This window comes from Mustela nivalis (assembly GCF_964662115.1).
Source record: "Mustela nivalis genome assembly, chromosome: 17".
NCBI classification, from domain to species: Eukaryota; Metazoa; Chordata; class Mammalia; order Carnivora; family Mustelidae; genus Mustela; species Mustela nivalis.
Genome location: NC_139036.1, coordinates 61509719 through 61532085, shown reverse-complemented (window position 1 = coordinate 61532085; position 22367 = coordinate 61509719). Strand labels below are relative to the sequence as shown.

The window sequence follows — 22367 nt, the reverse complement described above, 5'->3', positions numbered from 1 at the left end:
TCCAAGTACTAACCAGGCCCGACCCTGCTTAGCTTCCGAGATCAGACGAGATCGGGCGCGTTCAGGGTGGTATGGCCGTAGACATGTGTTTGTTTTCTAATTTTATTTTCCTTTACTACTTTATTTTTGTTGTTTTAGGAAAGTATCAGTCCGCGGTGGACTAGAGATCGAGAGGCAAGGAAGCGGCTCGTGAGTGCTGAATCTCCTGGAGACCGGGGCGGGTGCCCCGCGGGGCCGCGGCTCTGGCTCTCGGAGGCTGGCGGGCTCCGGCGCTCGCTCGCTGCTTCGCGGCCGCGTCCCCTCATCCCTTCGGGAGCCTGTTCGGAAGGACCCAGCTCTTGTCGGTGAGCCGCGGTTTCCTGTCTTTCCTTCCTGCACTGCTGGGGGAGGACAGGCTGAACAGAGCCCTCAAGGTCTCGCCCTGGGGGCCCCCCTGTGGCTCTCAGAACGCATGACCAGACAGCTGCCGGCCGGCCCAGAGCGTGCCCCCACTTGGTGACAGTGACGCTGAGGACGGGGGCCTGGGGCGGGTGTTGCAGAAGGACAGCCAGAGCCCCTAACTGCGGGCCCGCCGCCCACCTTGCCCCGGCCGCAGCCGCGCAGATGCTGCCGCCCACGGAGCAGGCCCTGAGCCAGCTGCTGGCCCGCAAGGAGGAGGAGTGGCGAGCGCTGCAGGCCCAGCGCGGCCGGCTGCAGGAGGCAGCCCTGCAGGAGGCGCACAGCCGGCTGCACCAGGCGCAGGGGGAGCTGCGGAGCCTGCGGGAGGACTTCGTCCACAACCTGCAGGTGCTGGAGGAGCGGGACCGTGAGCTGGAGCGCTACGACACGGCCTTCGCCCGGGCCCAGAGGCTCGAGGAGGCACAGCGGGCGGAGGTGAGCGAGCTCAGAGTGGAGGCGGCCCGGCTGCGGCAGGCGCTGGCCCTCGAGGCCCGGCGGCGGGAGGACCTGCTGCAGCAGCACCGCCTGACGCTGCAGGAGCACCGGCGGGAGCTGGAGCGTGCGCACAGGTGAGGCGGGGCGGCGGGGGCGCGGGGAGGGGCTCCCACAGCCGCGCTTTTCTGTACCAAGTCCGAACCTGTAGCATTTCCATGAAGATACCCGAGCCCACGGCTGTTCGAATCATGCAGAACAGCTGTTCGTCCCCACGCTCAGGGCGCTCCGGTGACACAGGCCCGCGAAGACCCTGAGGCTCGGGTCCGAGAGTCCTGTTGGGTCCCCCGACAGGATGGCTGCCCTCGTGTCACATGCGCCCTCCTCGGTGACGAGAGAACATGGGCTTCATTTAAACTGTCCTGCTGTCCTTGCCCTGATGTCCGCGCCTGTGTTTGTGATGTCATGTTAACTGTCGGTGTGTGTCTCTCTGGTGTGCGTGTGCACGTGCGTGAGCGTGTCTGTGCGTGTGAACATGCAGACGTCGGAGCCGCGGGCGGCATCCCACTTAGAGTGGGGTCCTGAGATTTTATGTTGTCAAGGTGCACTTCGAAGCACCTGTGGGAGGTGTCGCTGGCGATGGTGGTCCTGTGGACGACGTTGTTTCCTGAGGACGGCCCGGTGCAGGGAGAAGCTGCTGAGGGGTGTGTCATGTTCTCCCTGGAGGGCTCACTTTTTTGCCCACGTAGACGCGGCCTGTGCATGCGGCCTACATCGGCTTGGGGCAGTTGCCAGCCACGGGGGCGGCTTTTCTTTGCGTCCTGCACTGTTCTGCCACTTCCTTCTTCTTCTTCTTCTTTTTTTAAGATTTTATTTATTTATTTGACAGTCAGAGATCACAAGCAGGCAGAGAGGCATGGGAGGGAAGCAGGCTCCCCGCTGATCAGAGAGCCCGATGTGGGGCTCGATCGCAGGGCCCCGGGGACCATGACCTAAGCCGAAAGCAGAGGCTTCAACCCACTGAGCCCTCTAGGCGCCCCTGCCACGTCCTTCTAAGTGGCTACCCGGCCCGTTCTGGGTTCGCGGGGCCTACTGGCGCCGCTCTGTGGCCAGAGCCTTCCTGTGGCGGACTGGGTGCGCTGGGGTGGCCTGGTGGGCGTGGGACCAGGCCGGCTCTGAGCCTCTGCCCCACCGGCGTGGCCTGTAAGAGCACGGGCCCAGCTCCTGGGTCCCAGGTGCCGCCGTCCTCAGGAAGCCTGGAAGCCCGAGCTGTTCGAGGAGCCGGTGCAGGTGCGGCGGGTCCGATGCCGGGCAACCTGTCGCTCCTGGGAGCAGTGTGGCTGGCGGCCTTCACCCCCGTGCCGCAGGGAAGAGAGGTCAGCGTCGCCGGGAGCAGGGCCGGGGCTCCATGACCCCCACAGGAGGGCTGTGGGCGTCCTAGCCGTTCCCCAGCTCCGCAGCTCACCCCCCGCCCCCGCTGAGATGCCCGTGGCAGGTCCGAAGCAGGGGCTTGCAGTGCTGGGGCATGTGGGCCAGCTTGCCCTCGGGGGGATACTGGTTTTCTTCCTCACGGCTGCGTTGGAGAGGCCTCAAAGGCTCTATGTCGTTCTTAGGAAGTGTCTTCTCACGTCGTTTGCCTCCCCTTCCTCCTTTTCCCTCATCTGAGACCAAGTGCGCATCAGCGCTGCTCTTTTCCTCCCGTGCTGGGGCTCGGCCGCATGAGTGTTCCGCGTCTGTGACTGTCCCACGGCTCCCTGAGGCCCTGCTCCTGGTTTTCACTCTGTTTCTGTCATTTGCTGGGGTCGTTTCTGTTGTTCTGGCTTCCAGTTCATGGACTCTTGGGTCTGTCCGGTTGACATGCTTGTCCTGCTGTTGGGCTCACCCTGGTGAGTCTCATGTCTGGTTGTCGTACGTCCTAGTTCTCAATTTCTGTTTGATTCTTTGTAAGTTTTCCTTTGCTGAGAGTTTCTAATTTTTTTTATTTAAGAGTGCACCAAAGTCTTACATAATGGCTGCTTTAAAACCCTTGTTGGAAAAGCTGTGTCTGTGTCGTCTTGCTGTTAGCATGTGCTGACTGCCTTTTCCCGTTTGGGTTGGGACCTTCCTGTTCTCAGTGTGACCCGTGACTTGGGCTTGTGTCCTGGGCACTTTGGGAATTACCTTGGGAGACTCTGGACCCCATTTTAGGCTCCTCTGCAGGCAGTCGCCTGTGTGGCGTAGCATGCGGGTCCCACCGAAGCCTCCCAAGGGCCCAGCCTGCAGACGCATCTGACTCGTCTTCATACCCCTGCTTGCACAGCGACAAGAACAGCGAGATGGACCAGCAGCGGGAACAGTACGAAAGCCTGAACCGGCAGCTGGAGAGAAAGCTCGCGGAGCTCCGTGGCGAGCTAGCTCAGCAGAGGCAGGTAGGGCGCTCTGCGTCGCCCCTCCGGTGCCCGCCCTGCCCACCACTTGGAATCCAAGTTGTTGAGGAGAAGACGGCCTTCTTGTTAACTGTGCGGTGTCCCTGGGATCATAGTTGAGCTACTGGAGCAGGTGTCCATTCTGGGGCGGCCGGGTGGGAGACAGTGGGCGTCTAAACCTCTGTCTCTAGAAACTCCCTCAGTGTTCTCTCTCCTCACAAGGGGTCCGTGTTTTCTCCCGTATTTATTTCAGGAGAAAGTTTTGAAAATCAAAATTTGAGTTACTTACTGTAGAAAAGAGCTGTTCTGGGAGTCTGTGTAGACGCGTCGGCCTGTAGGCAGTGCCTAACCTGTCGCCAGAGGCCCCCCAGACCCGGAGACTCGGCCCACACTTGTGACGGATGTGGGCGTGCGGGGTGTGGTCGAAGGGTACCACATTGTGGCCGAGTCCACGTGTGGGGGAGCCGTGTGAGTGCGGGGGCGGGGCGACAGGGCCCCCCTGGCTCCTTCGAGTGCGAGCCGAGCTTGCGTCCTCCGTAGCAGCCGCAGTGTTTGTGGAGACTGCCTCTGGGGAGCTCCCCATGCCGCTCACAGCAGAGACAGTGTCGATCCGGATTTCCCAGATGTGGGCCGAGCCCAGAGGCATGAAGCGACCCGCCCGAGGTGCCCTCAGTGAACGGCAGAGGCGGACTCGGGAGTCCAGTGTGTAGGCTCTGAGCCACTGTTACCCCGGCCCCGCGTCGCCGTTGTCGGGGAGCAAGAGCGCTATCCCCTCGAGGTCCTTCTGGCTGGGCTGAGAGTCGGGTCGCTGTGAGGCAGGCGAGCGGGAGAACGTCAGATGTACTAGGTGCGTGTTTGGGGAGTCCACCGTGGAAACCTCAGAGTCGGGCAGAGTGAGGTCTGTGTGTCAGTCGGAACCGCGGGGAAGGGGCGGGGGCTGGCACTGGAGAGGGAAGGCAGGCCCCTCGGGGCAGTGAGGAGAGCCGGCGTGGGGCAGGAGGATGTTTGTTCTGCCCGGAGTGCTCTGCTGGCTCTGTCAGTAGAGCGTGGAACTCCTGGTCTTAGGGTCATGAGTTCGAGCCCCATGCCGGACATAGACGGTATTTAAGAAGCATACACGTATATAGACGGTGTGCGTGCGTGCGTGTGTGTAGAAGAGAAAAAGGTGTTTGCCACATCGCACAGAGAACGTTTGTCTCTGCTAACGACCCTTATTCTGGGAAACACGCCCAGTTTAGATCATTCTGTGGTTAAGAACGGGACAGAAGTTTCTCCGGAGCCTGCAGGATCTCAAGCGCCTTCAGCTCAGAACAACCCGTGTGCTGGAGTGGCACCTTCTGGGGGCCTCCTGAACCCCTTCCCGGCTCCTCCCGCATAGTGTTAGACTCGTGTTCACGGTATCGGAGAAAGGACTCATCCGAAGTCAGCCTGCGCCGTGTCCTGTTTCTGCCTGTTCTCGCAACACTGAACCCCGGGCTTGTTCCCTGACCTTGGTAACTGTGCCGTGGGGCAGATCGGAGGGTGTGCCTGGCCGTGCTGGCTTTGCTCTAGGTGCTGGGGCAGCAGTTAGGGACAGACCTGTCCTGCCGGTGACCTGGGGCCCGGCCGCCTGGCCTACTGCGGCGTGGTGCCGTGTCAGCCCCTGAGCCAGAACTGTGTCTCCCGAGAGACCTTGTGCAGGCGGGGTGGAAAGGCCCAGGGACAGTGTTCTGACCACAGGCGAGGAGGCCGAGGCCCCGTGGAGAGCCTTTCCTTCCTCTCGGGAGCCCCACATTCATCCTCGGGCTACTGCGGCTACTCAGAGCACCCTGACAGCTCTTGAAATCTGCAGAGGACTTCTAGAGTTTTCCAGAACTAATGAGTCTCGTCCGTTATGGGCAGCTTGGCCTTTTGGGAACAGCCCCAGTTGGCAGGGCACTAAGTGGGGTCTGAGCAGCAGGGTGACCACCGGACCCTTATGGCTTGCTGGGTAGTGCTGAGGTTTCCTCAGGCAGCCCCCAGGTCACTCCTGCAGGAACATCAGAAGGGTCAGAAGGGCCCCAGGGGTCAGAAGGGCAGCCAGGGTCTCAGTGACCCTCAGAGGCAGCAGTGACCTCTGGGGAATTGGGGTGGCTGGGCCAGGCCTCTGCGGGGCTTCCCAGGCTGTCCAGACTCGGTCTCTGCTGTGACTCGGGCCGGTTCCAGTTTGGAGCCCCTGTACCTGTCAAGGACCCCCTCACAGCCATGGGGAGCGTTGCTTTTCGCGGCAGCCCCGTGTCTGGAAGGACAGAAACTCTGCGGCTTTGCTGGTCTACCCGAAGTGGCTGCTAGAAACGTGGGTGGCACTTGTGCGGCACAGCTCTGCCGCGCCGGTTCTCGGGGCGCGGCCTGCCCTTGGCTTGAGCCTGCTCCGCTGCCGTGTCTTGCTCTTTCAGAGATGGAACAAGGCTCCCGCGTGCTCCCCAACTTCCTGCTCTCCTTGGGCTGGTTTCCTCTCTCGGTTCGGAAGCTCTGGTGTCCATGATTGACTTGTCAGGAGACTTGATTCAATGGTGATAGTGACTTTTCTCTTGAAAAATGAAATTTAAGGTGATGAGAACAGAGTCGTCTGTTTAGCTCTTAGCGTACCTGTGAGTAGGCTGTGGGGTTAAGGGAAGCTTTCTTCTGTATCGGTTAGCAACGCAGGATTAGAAGCCACTGAGAGAAATGGGGCGATTGATTTCTTCATTCATTTAACAAATATTTTTTTAAATTTTTTTTTTAAGATTTTTTAAAATTTATTTATTTGACAGACAGAGATCACAAGTAGGCAGAGAGGCAGGCAGAGAGAGAGGGGGAAGCAGACTCCCCGCGGAAAGGACAGCCCAATGCGGGGCTCGATCCCAGAACCCTGGGACCATGACCCGAGCCGAAGGCAGAGGCTTTAACCCACTGAGCCACCCTGGCGCCCCTTTTTAAAAATTTTTTTAAAGATTTTATTTATTTATTGGACAGAGAGAGATCACAAGTAGGCAGAGAGAGAGAGGGGGGGGGAAGCAGGCTCCCCGCTGAGCAGAGAGCCCGATGCGGGACTCGATCCCAGGACCCTGAGTCATGACCTGCGCCGAAGGCAGAGGCTTAACCCACTGAGCCACCCAGGCGCCCCCCGTATGCATGTTTTCATGTGCTCATTGGCCATTAAGATATTTTTTAGGAGGGAAGTGTCCGTTCACTTTCTCCGCCCTTCTCGCAAGGTGGATGATCTGTCTTCACGGCACTGATGTGTAGGAGCGCCGGTGGACTCCGGAAGCAAGTCCTTGCGCACGTGCGTTAGGCGCTCTTCCGTCCTGGGCCCGGCCTTTCCTTTCCTCAGCGGGATCGTATGAACAGCAGGTGATTTAATGTGCTGACGTTCCACTGAGCGTTTTCTTGCCGGGTTCTCGGATAGCAGCATGCAGCTGAGGCAAGAGAGACATTTGAGAATCGCCGGCTGCGTGGGAAAGAAGCCGAGTTAAAGGGAAAATGGCTCTGGAAGAGTGATGATTCCTGGGTCAGTGACCCTGAAGCCCCCCCGACTGTATGTCCATTTCTGGGGCGAGGTGGCAGGTGTGCCCACGCTGGCCTCCGGTGTCCACGCCGGTCTAGCCGTCGCAGGCGAGCTGGCCATCCCGTGACCCCCTGCTCTCGCCACGGGTGGGAACTCGAGCCTGTCTGCACTGGGGTGGGAACAGGGCCAGCCTCGCCTCATGCTGCCGTGGTTTGCAGGCTTTAGGGCCATCGCGGGGTCTTCCTGTGGCGAGTGCCTCCAGAGATGTGTGCTGCCTCCATAACCCAAGAACGGGGTGCTAGGTCACAAAACAAGGACGAATTGGACAATTAAATGTATATTTAAAGAAACACATTCAGAATGTAGATAAGAAAGAACATCTAGGAGAAATTTAAGAGACGTAGAGGATAAATCGGGGCGTTCGGTTCGGCAATCACGTTCCAGAAACCCGCAGTGGAAACCAGGAGGGGGCCGGCTCTGGAGGAAAAGGCCTGGTGGCTTCTCAGGGCGGCGACTTCAGAGCAAAAGGCCAGCAGAGGCTGGAGCAATAGTGGGAGATGTTGCCGAGACCTCCTGGGAACTCACGGAGGGGAGAGCAGCAGACGGCCGTGAGGCGTGGGCGCGGGGCCCTCGGGTCCGTACACACGGGTGGAGGGGGAGCCCTGCAGAGACCAGGCTCAGCGGGCCTCTCCCGGAAGCTACTGGAACGTGCTCTGCAGCCTGGCCCGTGGCCAAGGGCTCAGCCCTCAGCTGCCTCCGTTCCCTTAGGAGCTGAGAACAGTGGGAACCAGGTGATGGGAGTGGAGAGGGCGGCCTGAGCCGAGCAGACTCCTTGGCGTACCCAGGGTGGAGGAGCCCCAGCCTCAGAGTCCCAGTGGGCCTGGGCCAGGCCAGAGCTGAGCTTCCAGACCCCCGTGAGGCCACGTGGGGTGTGGGGGGTGGCAGAGGCTCCTCCCACCCGGAAGAAGCCACAGAGAGCAGGCAGTGCAGGGAGCGCATGGGGTGGGGGGCTAGGGGCGTGAAGCAGGGCCAGAGGGTCGGCTGGGCGGTGGTCCGGGGAGAAGCCAGGCCACAGTGCGGAGGCCGACGCCCCTGGAGAGAGGGTCACGCTGCCCAGGTGGATGGCGCGAAGGGATGTGAGGGCACAGGATGGCCGAGAAGAGAGAGGTGGGGGGAGGCCGCCGGGCAACCCAAAGTCCAGGAGAAACCGGGGGCGGCAGGTGTGGGCTGTGGTCCCCGCTCCTGGTGGGTGCACGCGGAGTGCTCTCATGCTCACGATGACGTACTGGGTGTGTAGATTCAGTGGGGGGCGAGACTCTGGAGACTGCCTGCTTGCCAAGCCGTGGTCAGCCCCCCGGCAGGAGTGGGATGGGGCTCCTGGCGGGGAGACGGGCAGGGAGCCATGGCGTGGCCTGGACACCCAGCTCGAACCGGCCGGAATCCGCCGGAAAGCTCCCACGCACAGGCGGGGTAAGCAGGCCCAGGGGCCTCTGTCGCCCAGCAGGTCCTCATCTATGTGTGCCCAGCGGACAGGCCCGGCGGCTCCGTGAACACCCGGCAGAGACTGCCGGCAGCCCTGGGGCCATCCCTCGCAGTGCTCGGACGCTGCGGGAGCCCCTGGAGGTTTACGCGGACGTGACTCCTGGGTGCCTCTGCCTCCAGGGACTTCGATGTCCTGCCGGCTTCGGGCCCGCTCACTGGGTCCTCGTTGTGGGAGCTTCTCTGCTGGGGCTGATGGCCTCCCCTCAACGCCAGCCCCTTCTGTTTCAGGAGCTGCTGCTGGAATTCAAGTCGGAAATGCAGAAGCGGGAGCACGGGTTCCGCCAGCAGGCAGACAGCTTGAGCACTGTGGTCTCGACTCATGAGCTCAAGGTGGGGGACAGCCTTTGGCCGATGACCGCTCCCTCCCCAGACACCCGGTGCCGCTGCTGGGCGCAGGAAGGTGGGCTTCACACAGAGGCCTCCCTTGCTGTGCTGGGGTCAGGGGTTACGCCCACCGTGGTGCCTGCTACATGGCCCTTCTCCTGAGAGAGAGGAGGGCTGCTGCCAGGCTCTGGTATCCCCGGCCTTGGGGAAGGGGCCCCTCCCAGGATAAAGTGCCTCCCAACCCCATGCAGATAGCCTATCACTGGTGTGTCCTCTGTGAGCACCGGGAACGTGCCTCTGGGGAGGTGCTGCTTGTCCCCCACTGGCAGCGGAGGAGGCCAGGCAGGCGGTCAGGGCCTGCGTGCAGCCTGTGCACCTGGCCACAGTGAGCGCCCGTCACCAAGCAGCACGTCTGAACTTTAGTGCGGACACAGGGCCAGCTCTGAGGAAGTGGGAGGAAGTGGGAGACCGAGGAAGCAGGGGAGGACTCCTGGCCTGGCACTGTCCCCACCTCCCCACCCCCAGGGTTGCATCTGCTTCTTGCCCAGCAGGTGTCCTTAGGAGCAACCCCACCCCCGCAGTCAGGAAGGGCCCCTCCCACAGGCCTCCGGCCTCCCCACAATGCTACAGTCCCAGGGCAGTGCTGGGCCAGCCAGAGGGCCCAGGAACCCTGGCTGGTTCCCGTGACTGGCGCGGACCGGGCAGCCCCCAGCCCTCCCTCACGACCTGGCAGGGACACCAGTGCTCCACATCGTCTCGGGCCCCGTCTGGCCCCGTGCATCAGTGCACCTGACCGCACTCCTGGAGGAGCCCTGCAGTGACCCTCAGGAGGCCTCGGGGACCCGTGAGAGCTGGTGGGGAGAGGGCCAGCGGGACCGCAGCGGGGCTGCGTCCCGAGCTCCACAGTGGGATGGGCCCTGCCCCACCTCCCTCTGCCCACCGGGCCAGACCCCTGCACACCTGCCCTGGAGGGCAGGGTAGCTTCCACGCACCAGCGATGAGGGCGCTGCAGCCCTTACGGGGGCCGCAGTTCACGGCCGCGGAGCCTGAGCCCAGAAAGCGCGTTTGAGAACCGAGCCGCCCTCGCGCCACGCCTGCGGTACGCGGCTCCGTGTCGTTTCCTCCTCACGGCTCGGTTCCAGGCCCAGCCTCTTCCTGAATTCCTCATCTCTTGAAGGTGAAAGTGTTGAACGAGGAGCTGGCGGCTGTGAAGGAGGCAGCCGCCCAGGCCGCGGAGTCGCTGCGGAGCGCGGAGGCTGCCGGCGCGGGGCTGGAGGACGAGCTGCGGCGCAGGGACCGGGAGCTCAGGGATGTGGCTGCTGCCAAGGATGCCCGGTGCGCAGCCGCGCCTGCCTGCCCCTGCCTCCTCGGGCCAGGGGCTTCCGCCGGTCGGCCGGCTTGGGGGGCCCTCGTCTGCTTTTCCCAGTGACATTTCCTCCTTTTTAGGATAAAGGACTTAGAGGACAGACTGAACTGTGTGCAGCTCTCCAGGAAGAAGGAAGAGGAGGTGGCCAGGAGGATGTAAGTGCTCCTGGCCCCCAGCCTGGCCTCGAGGGGTCAGGGCCAGGCCGTCCCTGCTTTGGGTCTGCTTCCGTGCTCTGTCCAGGATTTTCTGCGGGTACTTAGGCTTTTTAGTCTTTAAAAAACTTTTTATTTAAAGGTTTTCCCAAAGTTTTATTTTTAAGTGATCTCTACACCCAATGTGGGACTTCAAGTCAGGACCCCAAGACCCAGAGGTGCACCCTCCACCGACTGAGCCAGCGGGCGCCCTGGTGTTTTGAGACTTTGAAACATAAACGCTTTATTAACCAGGGGGGCGCCTAGCTGGCCCCGTCGGTTAAGCATGTACCTCTTGATTTCGTCCAAGGTCATGATCGTGGGGTCGCGAGGTTGAGCCCCGCATCAGGCTGGCTCTGGGCGTGGAGCCTGCCTGGGACTCCCTCTGCCCCTCCCCCAGTCCCAGTGCAGGCACGAGCTGTCTCGGGAAAAAAAAACAAAACAGTTTTATGAATCAGTTCATTAGTTTCAGGCCGCAGCAACAAAGGTTACTGTGGTGATAGTCGCCTTTCATTTCTACGTTACCCTGGCAAAGCGCTCCCACTCTCCAGGCTGTACCTTCCCCAAAAACCCCCTTCCTGCAGAGATGCTCTCTCGTCCCTCAGGACCGGCCGCACGCCCTGCACTGGGGTGTCGGGATGCCCAGCCTGTAGCTGGCACAGCACCCCCCAGGCGGGGACCCTGAGCGAGCCCGTGGTAGCCTGTCTGGGCTGAGGCGTGCGAGGCCCGCAGGATGGAGGGGCTGAGTGAGGGCACAAGGCACACTCCTGGGGGAGGGCGGGCATGTGGGAGCGTGTGGCCTCGGGAGAAGCCCTGGCCCGGGGTTAGGTGGGCCCCTGAGAGCCCCGGGGTTGGGGGGGGCGGGGTGCACCATTCCACCTGCCACGGGAGCTGCCCCCTTCCTTCTCTGGGAAGCACCAGGTGTGGCTGCGAGGCTACATGGTACCGGGAACGGTGCAGGGTGGTGGAGCGTGGGCCGTCTGGGGCACTTCTGGGCTTTCTGGCTGCGATGTTTGTGTGGTGTGCGCACCCTGAGGAGAAGAGCTTTACAGACTGTCTACGGCCTTTTCACCCGTAGTCAGGCCAGAGCTGGGAGCTGCCTTCTGGGCCACTATGCAGACGCCATCGGCCCGTGCTCGCCTCGGCCAGGCCGGCTTGCGGGAGCGGGGGCGGACGTGGTGTTCGTGCCTCTGCCAGGGACACGTGGGCGCCACGGACCCAGCACGATGTGGTCCGGCTCAGACCCACGCGGGCCGGTGGCAACAGAGCGTTCCTCTTCATGCTCACAGCTGGAGCCTTTTTCCTTTTAAGTTCATTGATTTAAGTCATGTTTGCATCCCACATGAGGCTTGAATTCACCCCAAGATCAAGAGCCACACACCGCCGACAGAGCCATGAACTGAAATAGTTGCAGAGTACAGTTTTCGCATATTGTAAATATTGACATTTAGAAGCAAAACTGTTCAGGGGTGTCTGGCTGGCTCCGTTGGAGCACATGACTCTGGTTCTCGGGGTTGTGAGTTTAAGCCCCACATTCGGTGCGCAAACAAAAAAGAAGTAAAACTGGTCACTCTTTTTTAAAAGATTGATTTATCTTAGCGAGCGAGTGAGCGTGCACCGTGAGGGCGGGGCGGAGGGAGAGAATGCCCAGCAGCTCCTGACGCAGCTCCTCCCCAGGACCCTGGGGTTGTGAACTGAGCCGAAATCAGGAATCTGATTGTCACGGCGTAGTGAAATGAGTAGGTATTTTTCTTTTTAAAGATTTTACACATTCATTTGAGAGAGCCAAGGAAGAGCACAAACAGGGGAGCAGCCAAGGCGGACGCAGGCTCCCCACCGAGCAGGGAGGGAGGCTGATGTGGGGCTCGATCCTGGTACACGATCCCCAGGACCACGACCGGAGCTGAAGGCAGGCGTTCAACTGACTGAGCCACCCAGGCGCCCCAAAATGTATGTTTTATGCTTAGGAAATATGAAATCAGGGCGCCTGGGTGTCTCAGTGGTGGGGTGTCTGCCTTCGGCTCAGGTCACGATCCCAGAGTCCTGGGGTCGAGGCCCACATTGGGCTCCCTGCTCCACTAGAAGCCTGCGTCTCCCTCTCCCACTCCCCCTGTTTGTGTTCCTTCTCTCGCTATGTCTCTGTCAAATAAATAAAAAATCTTGAAAAAAAAAAAAAATTTGAAATCAGTCTTCTCTATACGTGTGTGTATGTATACATCACAATACCTATGTTTACATAAACTAAAAACAAACTCGCTAGGGTGACAAGGCTATAAGTGTTCTAAAAGGTTTCTTTTTTTTTTCAAAGATTTTATTCATTCATGTAACAGACAGAGATGACAAGCAGGCAGAGAGGCAGAGAGAAAGGGGGAAGGCAGGCTCCCCGCTGAGCAGAGAGCCCAAAGCGGGGCTCGATCCCAGGACCCTGGGATCATAACCCAAGCCGAAGGCAGAGGCTTTAACCCACTGAGCCACCCAGGCACCCCTTCTAAAAGGTTTCTAAGTGAAGGTATTCTGACGATTATTTGCACATACTTTACAAAACAGTCTACCACACTATAACATTCAGTGATTAAGTGTAAGTCTCCTTAGGAATGCTTCCCTGATGGAGAGGAGAGGGTCCCCACATCAGTTTGCAAGCCCCCGAGTGGGGCTGCTCACCTCGTCCCACGCACGGCCAGAGGACAGCTGGGGGACTCTCTGGCAGCATTCCCTGGGCTTTGAACACCTTCCAGTTCTGTGCCAGGAGCCGCCTGCTGGCCTTGCTCCCCAGCGTGACTAGGTCACGTGTCTGCCAGCCGCCCTGGGAGCAGAGAGCCGGTGGTGCCCAGCTCCGTGGGCAGATCACTCATGTTCGCTGTTCCCCGAAGTTTGGCTTTTCTGAGGCTTACTCTGTAACTACGTACACCTGGTGCCCTTCTACTTAGCGACAGTGTGGGAACCCCTCGTCCTGAGAAGCTGGGAAACTGGAAGGTTGTGACTCAGAGAACACATTCGCCAGCGTGATGTGTATACAGTAAGATGCTTTTAATTTTGTCGCAAGCTTAACCATTTCTCCCTAAAACCTCGGGCTCGCGGCTTCAGTTTCCGTTTAGGGACAGTGTTGCCCCCCTGCCTCGCTGGGAGACTGTTAGCCACTCAGGGCGCTCTGTGAGAGCCTCTCACTCCGTCTCGGGCCCAGCGGGTCTGCGCGTGTTTGGAGAATTGTCAAAACACTGGGAATCCCAGAGCACACCTTGAAAAGCGCACCCATGTGCTCTAGGTTAGGACCATTTGGTGCTAATATACGTGACACGCTAGAGCGCTTCCCGATGCTTCACGTCGGACGGCCTGTGCGACAGTGCGGTGGCGCAAGTGGCACCGGTGGACCCTGGTGACGGAGGGCAAGCCTCCCAGCCCGGCGTCGGAGTCGGCCTTTTGAGAGCCACTGGACAGCCGCCACGCGGTGCGGCTCGGAAGTGAGTCTGCTCCTTCCCCAGCCGTCGCGATCGGACCCCTCGCGGTCCCACGAGGGGAAGGCCTGTGCTGCCAGACGCCAGCGCGCGTTCGTGTGTTTGCTGGCGGAGGGTAGAGAACACGGAGCAGTTCGCAGCATGGGTGAGGTGAAGCTTGATTGTAATTAGAGTGAGAAGTATGCTCATGTGACCTCGTTGAAGAAGGCTGCACCATCTCACTGAAGAATGCTAATGGAAGGGGCGCCTGGGAGCTCCGTCATTAAGCGTCTGCCTTCGGCTCAGGTCATGATCCCGGGGTCCTGGGATCGAGCCTCACACCAGGCTCCCTGCTCAGTGGAGAACCTGCTTCTCCCTCTCCAGCTCCCCTGTGCCTGTATTATCTCTGTCTGTAATAAATGAATAAAATCTTGAAAAAAAAAGAAAAGCAGCCAGCGTCCTGCGGTCCTCAGTCACAGGGACAGCCTTAGGGTTCTGGGTAACAGATGGCTGCTGAGCTGTGCCCTGCTTTCAGGGGCCAGTAGGAAAGCTGGTGGGGGCATCAGTAGCACTGCTTGACCAGAGCCCCTGTCGCTGCCGTCTGTCTTCTGGGGGCGTCAGCTCCAGAGTCGCCCAGGGACCCGGCCTCTAAGAGCCCTTGAGCCAGCGTTTGCCTGAGCAGTGGCCGGGCAGGATGCGCCACGGCTCAGGTCCCGGGATTGCAGCCCCTGAGCACGGGAGAGGCATGTGTGGTCTGGGGACCGAGCGGGGCCCTGCGCCGCTGTGACACCTGCCTGTGTTCCAGGCACGAGGAGCTGGACCGTCTGGCCAGGGAGAGGGACGCGGCGCTGGCGGCCGTGAAGGGCGCCCACGCGGAGCAGCTGCAGGCGCTGGAGGCCCGGGCCCGGGAGCTGCAGGCCCGCTGTGAGGCCCTCGAGCCGCAGCTGCGCCGGGCCGAGCGGAGGCAGGGGGACACGCTGAGGGAGAAGGAGGCCGCCCTGGACAGGTGAGCGCGGGGGAGGGCCCGGCGGCTGGTGGCACCCGCGCGGCCCGGGAGGGTTTGGTCTCTGGTCCTTCTCCGCGTCGTGTCTTCAGACCGCGCCGTGTGTGCGTGTGTGTGGACGTATGCGGTTGTGGTAGTGTGCAGCGTGGGACATTCACCATCTTGGCCGTTTAAAGTGCACAGTTGGCTGCATCGTACGGCCGCCAAATGTCCCCTCCCGTTCCCCTCCCCCACCTCCTGGGACCCACCGTCCACACTGTCTCCTGGACGTTGATGACTCTCGGTCCCTCGTCTGGGTGGGATCCTGCAGTGTCTGTCCTTTGGCGACTGGCGTATTCCACTGGCCGTCGCGCCTCCTGGGTCCACCGGTGCTGGGGCAGGGGACAGGGTGTCCTTCCTTTCCCGGCTGCCTGGCTGGACCGCACTGTCTGTACCCATTCGTCAGTGGACACTTGGGTTGTTTCCACCTCGTGGCTGTCGTAAACAGTGTTGCCGCGAGCGTGGGTGTGCGGGTGCCTGTTCACTGGGGTGCGGGGGACACCGGAAGGTGGTTTGTTGGATTGTATGGTAAATCTGCGTTTGACTTTTTTTTAAGATTTTATTTATTTATTTGTCCGAAACCATGAGAGTAAAGCGGGAGGAGCAGAGGGAGAGGGAGAAGCAGGCTCCACGCTGAGCAGGGACCCTGCCGTGGGGCTCGATCCCAGCACCCTGAGTCCAGGATCTGAGCTGAAGGCAGAGGATCAACTGACAGAGCCCCCGGGTACCCCTATGTTTAACCTTCTGAGGTTGACTTGCCAGACTTGTTTTCACAGCGGGTGCCCTGTCCGCACTAGGATTCCGATTTCTCCACAACCAGTTTCTTTTTTTTTAACTTTATTTTTCTATCTAAATTCAATTAATTTACACCGAGTGAACTGTCAGTTGCAGGGACAGAGGTCAGTGACGCGTCGGCTGCTCACAACGCCCGGTGCTTGTCACATCCCGTGTCCCGCTCAGTGCCCGTCACTCAGTGCCCCCGGCCCCCTGCCCTGGCCCTCCAGCCACCCTCGGTCTGTTTCCCGTGGCTGAGGGTCTCTTACGGTTTGTCTCCCCCTGATTTCGTCTTGTTTTGTTTCTCCTTCCCTTCCCCTTGGCTGCTCTGTCTCGTTTCTCAGACTCCTCGTTGTCAGTAAGATCACGTGATGACTGACTGACTTCGCTCAGCATAACAGCCTCTAGTTCCACCTGCGTCTTTGCAAAAAGCAGGATTTCAGGGGGTTTGATGGCTGCGTAGTATTCCACTGGGTTTTTTTTTCTCCCCTCCTCCTCTTCCTTCTTCTTTTTAAAGATTTTATTTATTTATTTGACAGACAGAGATCACAAGCAGGCAAAGGCAGGCAGAGAGAGAGGGAGAAGCAGGCTCTCCGCCAAGCAGAGAGCCCGATGCGGGGCTCGATCCCAGGACCCTGGGATCGTGACCTGAGCCAAAGGCAGAGGCTTTAACCCACTGAGCCACCCAGGCGCCTCCACTGGTTTCTTCTTAACAGGAATTTTCTTCCCAGCGTCTCAGCCAGGCATGACTGTGAGCAGTTGTGCTAACTGCACTGCACACGGTGTACATGCAGGCCGGCGGGCTCCATGGGCAGTGTCTGGGCAGGCGAGCTGGCGTGTAGAACCTCTGGGGACAGAACTGGGGATTGGACTCGTCTCTGGTACTTGGAGAAGCCGTGTTTACTGACAGTGTCTGATCAAGCCAGCTAAATCAGCCATTGGCCAGTGTTCACCGTGCCTAGCAACTGGCTTTTCCTGTCTGTTTGGGGAATGAGCTGGGCTGCGTTCTAGGGAGGGTGCTCTGCCCAGTTACGTCTCCGTCGGGGAAGATGGTTCTTACAGCTGTGCAGCACCGGGAAGCTAGCGCTCCTTCGGGAAGCTTTCCTTAGATTGGATGCACGGTCGTGTTCGATCTGTTCAACACGAGCAGCAGCAGTTGGAGACGCAGAAGTGACACAGTCTGATGGGCACACGGGCTGCGAGGCTCTGCGCGGGCCCTTCTCGCAGTGCCGGCCGCATCCGCAGGACCCCCTCATCCGAGGCCCTGGGCCGGCCTCCTCCCACCTGCTCTTTCCTTCCGACGCATCTGTCCTTGTGCTCCTCACTGGTGCTCCGCGTGGCCTGGGACACGGGTGCTGCCTGGGGCCACCGTGCCCAGGACAGTCTGTGTCTTCTCCTACTAAGACAGGTGCTGTTTGAAAACCAGTGACAGAAACACCCCATATTTTGATCTATTTCTTTGGGCGTATTTGTGATAATCTTCCTGAGGCCAGTAGGTCGTGAAGGCCACAGGAGAGCGGCTGTGGCCCCGAGAGGCTTTGTGAGAGCCCGTCTGTTCTCTGTCGCCGGGTCACCTGCAACATAGTCATGACTGACCCACCCGTGGGGCCACAGTGAAGGCCCAACAAGAGAGGGGAGCCTGTTTAAGCCGATCACATGTTGCATCAATAACAAGTAGGCGGAATAAGAACTAGTAATTTTTGCCTGAAAAAAATGAATATGGAGATATTTTGCATTTTTGGGTGCTAAATTTTGAAGCTACATCTCACTTCAGACCAGCTCCTGGTGCCTGCGTGCCGTCTTACCTGGGTGTGTACTGAAGCTTCCAACTTCGTGCAGCCCTTCTTTTATTTTACTTTATTGTTTTTAAGGTTTTATTTATTTGTTTGACACAGACAGAGATCACAAGCAGGCAGAGAGGCAGGCAGAGGGAGAGGGGGAAGCAGGCTCCCTGCCAAGCAGAGAGCCCGATGCGGGGCTCGATCCCAGGATCCTGAGATCATGACCTGAGCCGAAGGCAGAGTCTCAGCCCACGGAGCCACCCAGGCGCCCCACTTGTGTGGCCCTTCCTAACATTAGAGCAGGTAGAGGTCAGGGTGAGTTCGTATGCTTCGTTCCAGAAATAATTTGTTGAAAGCATATGAAGAAAAATGGTCTTTTTCCGGTGGCTAAGAGTCAAGCTAGAACTCTGTGTTGACGGACCTTCCTCGTCCTCTGAGACACCTGTGGTGCCTCAGGCAGCGGGGCTCCGAGACTAGACTCTTGCCCCCCAGGCTTGTTTTCCTCCGGAGGGGGCAGCCCAGTGCCTCTTCCTTGATGACTGGGCTGCGGACGGAGTGAACCCCAGGGGCCTCCGGTACCGTCAGCACTACGACTTCCCTGGGCAGCAGCTCTAGGTGTCTACTCTACGGTTTTTATTCTGGGGACATTATCCAAGTTTTGGGAATTCTGCCAGGTGGAGGAGGGGTTTCTGTACAAGCTCATGTCACTGTGCAATTTGCAAACATGTGTCCCGACGTAGAGGGCTGCGCGAGGCGTGGCACCGGTGAGCCCAGCGGCACCACCCCGTGGCTCACGTCGGCCCTGCACGGCTGGCATGGACTTAGCGTGTCGTAGGAGTTCAGTGGGCAGCTGGGTCGGCGGGATGGTTGGGCAGGGGCTTCTGCTCGGGTAGGACCTTTCCTCGTCTGGGTGAGCAAGGCCCCACCCTGACGGGGAGATGCTGGCGTGCAGACTTCCTCCGAGGGCGGCGTGCGCGTGCGGGGGTGTGTGCGTTGGGGGCACTGGGGAAAAGAAAGCTCGAGCGAGCGCCACACCGCATTCCTGCGGTCTCCCTTCTTTGTGCAGACTTCGGGAAGACGCGCTGGCTCTAAGATCCGGCTGGGATGCCCAGATCGCTGAGCTGTCCAAGGAGATGATCTCCAAGGACCTCCAGATTCAGTCGCTGCAGGCAGAGGCAGTGGAACTCAAGGCACATCTGGCCAGATGTCAGCAAGACATTGGAAGGTGACTGTCCCACAGCTTCCCCAAGGGGTCTTTCCACTGTGTGTCTCCTTTGGGCCCGGTGCCGTTCTGGCACTAGGGGAACAAAAGGGAACCGAATCCAGGCCTGGCCTCATAGCCCATTGGGGGAGAAAGACAGGAAAACCCGGAAGAAGAGGAACGTCGGGTCGTGAGAAGGGGTGCAAGGGGACGGGGTGACGGAGTGCGGCCAGAGAAGGCCATGGGAGTGGGCTCGGCTCTGTCGCAGGCACACGGCAGCGTTCCTGCTGCTCGGGCCTGTGGGGACAGTCGCTGCTTCCGGCCTCCGGGGCGGCTGCTGCTGTCACCAGGCGGAGGGAATGCTTGAGTCAAGAACACACTTGCCTTCTCGGGCCACTGAAATGTCATGAGATGCACTAGTTTCTGCCGTGCGGTCGGCGAGTCTTGACCGGCCTGTGCCTGTTCTGCTGCCCCTGCAGCCGAGACTAAGACCTGGCCCTGGCCGGCTAGCACCCCCTCCTCACGCCCCAGCCCCACAGCCTGCCCCCCCCACGTGCCATGCGGGGGCCCCTTGCCTCCGGCTTCGCCGCGGGCTTGCTGCAGGTTTTCTGTGTTTCTGTGTCAGTCTGCGACTTCGAGTCTTTCCGGGGGTTTGCCCATTCCGCGTCGTTGCTGACCTCACGGGCCCAGAGTGGCTCCTGGGGTCCGTCTCCTGGGGCGCGGCCTGTCGCTGCCGCCTCTGCTGTCCTGGGTCAGTCTCGCTGGAGGTCGGGCGGCTCTACAGATCTTTTCAGAGGGCTTCCCGGTGTTCTCTGAGCTCTCACTCTCTCGCCCGTACCCCTTCTGGTTCGCTTGGCTTCCGCCGGATGTTCTCTTCACAGCTGATGACGGCGGGGCCTTGGCTCTGCTTGTCTGAGACACGTAAGCATTTCGTGCTGGGCGTGTCCTTCTGAACACTGCTTCGCTGCCATCCACCAATTTTGATACGATTTGGTTAAAAATACTTCGTAATTTTCCTTGTGATTTCTTCCTCGGTCCGCGGCTGTTGAGAAACGTGTTGCTAGGTTTCCCGTCATTTTGAGATTTCCAGATATCTTTCTGTTACTGATTTTATTTCACTTCTGCTGTGGACAGAGAACACGTTCTGTGTCTGCTCCTGCCCCACGGGACCCACGTGCAGGGAGCACAGGCATCCCGGGACGTCGTGGTGACGGGACGGCGCTGTGGCGTTTCCTGACATTCTACAGAGCTACGGGCTTCAGTGCACATTTAAAAATAAACAACCCGGTGGCACCTGGGGCTCAGCCGGTGGAGCGTCCGACTCTTGGTTTCCGCTCAGGTGGTGATCTCAGGGTCATGGGATCGAGCCCCACGTCAGGCCCTGTGCTCAGCGGGGAGTCTGCTCGAGATGCTCTCTCTCCCTCGGCCCCTTCACCGGCTTGTGTTTCTCTCTCTCTCAAAAATAAATAAATCTCCTAAAGAAATAAACAAGTGGGCTTTTACCACATTTGTGAAACCCTGTCCCGCTGCTCTGAGCTTTTGTGTCTGAGGATGCCCATCTCTGCCTTCCTGTGTTGGTGCTGATTTCCTGGGTTAGAATGCCACATTCCAAATCGCTTTCCCCTAGGTTTTTAAAAATATTTTATTCATGTGTTTGACAGAGAGAGACAGCAAGGGCACAGCAGGGGGAGCCGCGGCAGAGGGAAGAGCAGGGTCCCCGCTGATCAGGGAGCCTGACTTGGGGCTCGATCCCAGGACCCCGGGATCATGACCTGAGCCAAGGGCAGACGCCTGACTGAGTGACCCAGGCGCCCCTTCCGCCGGATCTGGAACCCGTTGTGTGTTACTTTGTTGTTGCTCTGGAACAAATCACTGCTAATTAGTGGCTTGAACAACACCCACTTACTGTCTCCGTGTCTGTGGTCAGGAGTCTGGCTCGGCTCAGCTGTGTCCCCGGCACAGGGTCTCGTTAGGCTGGGGCCACGACATCAGCCAGGCCGGCCCTTCCTTCCAGGCTCTTCAGGCTGGCGGGGGGTCCTTCCCAGTGCCCCTGAGTCCCAGAGGTGTCTGCAGGGCCGGACACTGTGGCTTCTCGGGGTGGTGCGAAACTCCCTCCCGTGGGCAAGGCGGGGCCTTGCATGGCCTTATCTGGTCAGGGGCATGCCCATCCCACCATGCACACCCCGGCCACCCTTGAGGGGAGGCCGTCCAGAGCCACCACCACGCGTTGCCCCCACGCGGCCGACGAGAGGCCTGGGACCTGTGTGGCCCGCACTCTGTCTCCCCGAGGCTTCTCATCCCGGGCCAGCGCTGTGCGCGGCGTCTATGCGTGCGCCTCCGTAGGCCCTGGAGGAGCGCTTGGCGAGCCCGTCTGGTCCGAGGACACGTGTCTCCCCGGGTTGTGCTGGGTTTTCTCCTTTGCTTGCTCGGTTCCGATCTCCCTGGACCTGCTCTGAGATGGGTGTCGGTCCATCTCTCTGTTCCGGCGGCTCCAAGCTCTCCGGCGGTCACTCCGAAGCCTTCTCACATGTCTCTGCTGGAACCACTTCTCCGTTTCCCCCAAGTTTGTTGGCTTTCTTCCTTCTCTTCTTCCAGACGGGTTCTTGTGTTTCTTGAGTTTGGTCTTCCACGGTGCTGGCTTCCTTGGAGCTCGGGTCCTTGCTGGCTGCTCCTGTCTGAACCCAAGCCTGCCCTCCGTGTCCACGCTGCAGGGACCCCTCCCGGCTGCGCGTCCCCCCCCCCCCCCGGCATGCTGAGTGTCCGCACGTGCCTGGGAATGGGCCAGCCTGGGGGTCCCGACCACAGTGTGTGGCGCCCTCCCCACGCCCGCCACCTTTGCTTCACGTGCAAGACACTAACCTCCGTGCTTGTCCTGTCCCCGAGGTACAAGCAGCAGCTGTCCGCCGCCGAGGAGAGGCAGCGGGGCCTGGAGCGCGAGAAGGCGCAGCTAGAGCTGGACTGGCGGCAGCGCTGTGACGTCGTGGAGAGGGACCACTACCGCAAGGCCGAGGACCTGATTCGGGCCTTGAGCGAGGCGCGGGATCAGGTCTGCGTCCCCAGGCTCCTCGGGGGTCGTCGTGCGCTGGGAGGGCCTGGGAGCGCCCGGTGGCTCCTGGACGAGGGCTCTGGGCTGTCCCCACATTGTTGTTGGGATTGGGAGACGCCGAGCCTCACCGAGCAGCGTGCCATGTAACGATGATTAGAGTAGCCGAAGGTGTCCCTGTCCTGCCACAGCCTTTGAGGGCCTTTGGTTCTTACTGCACGAGCTGTTCCCCTAACTGGTGCTGGGAAGGCCACACTTGAGGCCCGTGCGCCACGTGGTCCTGGGCCCGGGGGCTGCTCACTCGGGCGCCTGCTCTCTGCTCCCCAGGAAGGACCTGAGAGTCGGCTGCTGCTTTGTAACCCTCCCAGCGGGCACTGAGTCCCACGTCTCTCCCCAGGCCTCTGCGAAGCTCCAGGAGACGGAGCGGACACTGCGTGACCAGGAGGGGGTGCTCAAGGCCTTGACGCTGGAGAGAGACCAGGCCGTGCAGGCATTGAGGACACGCAGCCTCCTTCCCGAGAAGGAGGTGCAGGTCAGTGCCGGCGCCGTCCTCCCGGACCCCCCCAGGAGCACAGCAGCCTGCTTGAGCCTTCCCTCCGTGGTGGCCGTGGGAGAACAGGGCCACACAGACCCCAACAGGAGGTCGGTCTTCTCGGCCCTATTCCTTTTCTGTGTCTGTCGCCACCACGAGGCCAATCTAGCACCTGAAAGAGCTGAGGTGACCCTGTGCTCAGACACTGTTGTGTATCTTTAGTTCTTGAAATCTCAAAAAGCCCCACATTCGAACATCCTGCCATACAGACGGGTAGTGTAACATTGCTGCTGTGGCCTTCTCTGCGGAGCTGTTGTGGGGGGTCGCTGTGTGCCGTGATCCCGTCTGTGGAGACAGCCT

General features: G+C 60.1%; 1 protein-coding gene across 26 annotated transcripts in view; it reads left to right on the top strand.

Annotated features, from left to right (window-relative positions):
- Nucleotides 1-22367, top strand: part of CCDC57 (coiled-coil domain containing 57) — a 92803-nt gene that overhangs the window by 12734 nt on the left and 57702 nt on the right. For 17 of the 26 annotated variants that reach the window (XR_014304543.1, XM_082705568.1, XM_082705569.1 and 14 more), the window contains 10 exons: nucleotides 139-1007; nucleotides 1473-1574; nucleotides 3170-3278; nucleotides 8551-8652; nucleotides 9824-9981; nucleotides 10093-10167; nucleotides 14440-14640; nucleotides 18298-18456; nucleotides 21316-21478; nucleotides 21873-22007. Coding sequence is in view for 25 of the 26 variants with exons in the window: in XM_082705568.1 (XP_082561694.1) it covers nucleotides 604-1007; nucleotides 1473-1574; nucleotides 3170-3278; nucleotides 8551-8652; nucleotides 9824-9981; nucleotides 10093-10167; nucleotides 14440-14640; nucleotides 18298-18456; nucleotides 21316-21478; nucleotides 21873-22007 (1608 nt within the window). In the remaining variant the exon portion in view is untranslated. Of the gene's footprint in view, nucleotides 1-81; nucleotides 1008-1472; nucleotides 1575-3169; nucleotides 3279-8550; nucleotides 8653-9823; nucleotides 9982-10092; nucleotides 10168-14439; nucleotides 14641-18297; nucleotides 18457-21315; nucleotides 21479-21872; nucleotides 22008-22367 lie in introns of all 26 variants that reach the window. The other 9 variants (XM_082705554.1, XM_082705553.1, XM_082705552.1 and 6 more) reach the window with 4 other exon arrangements.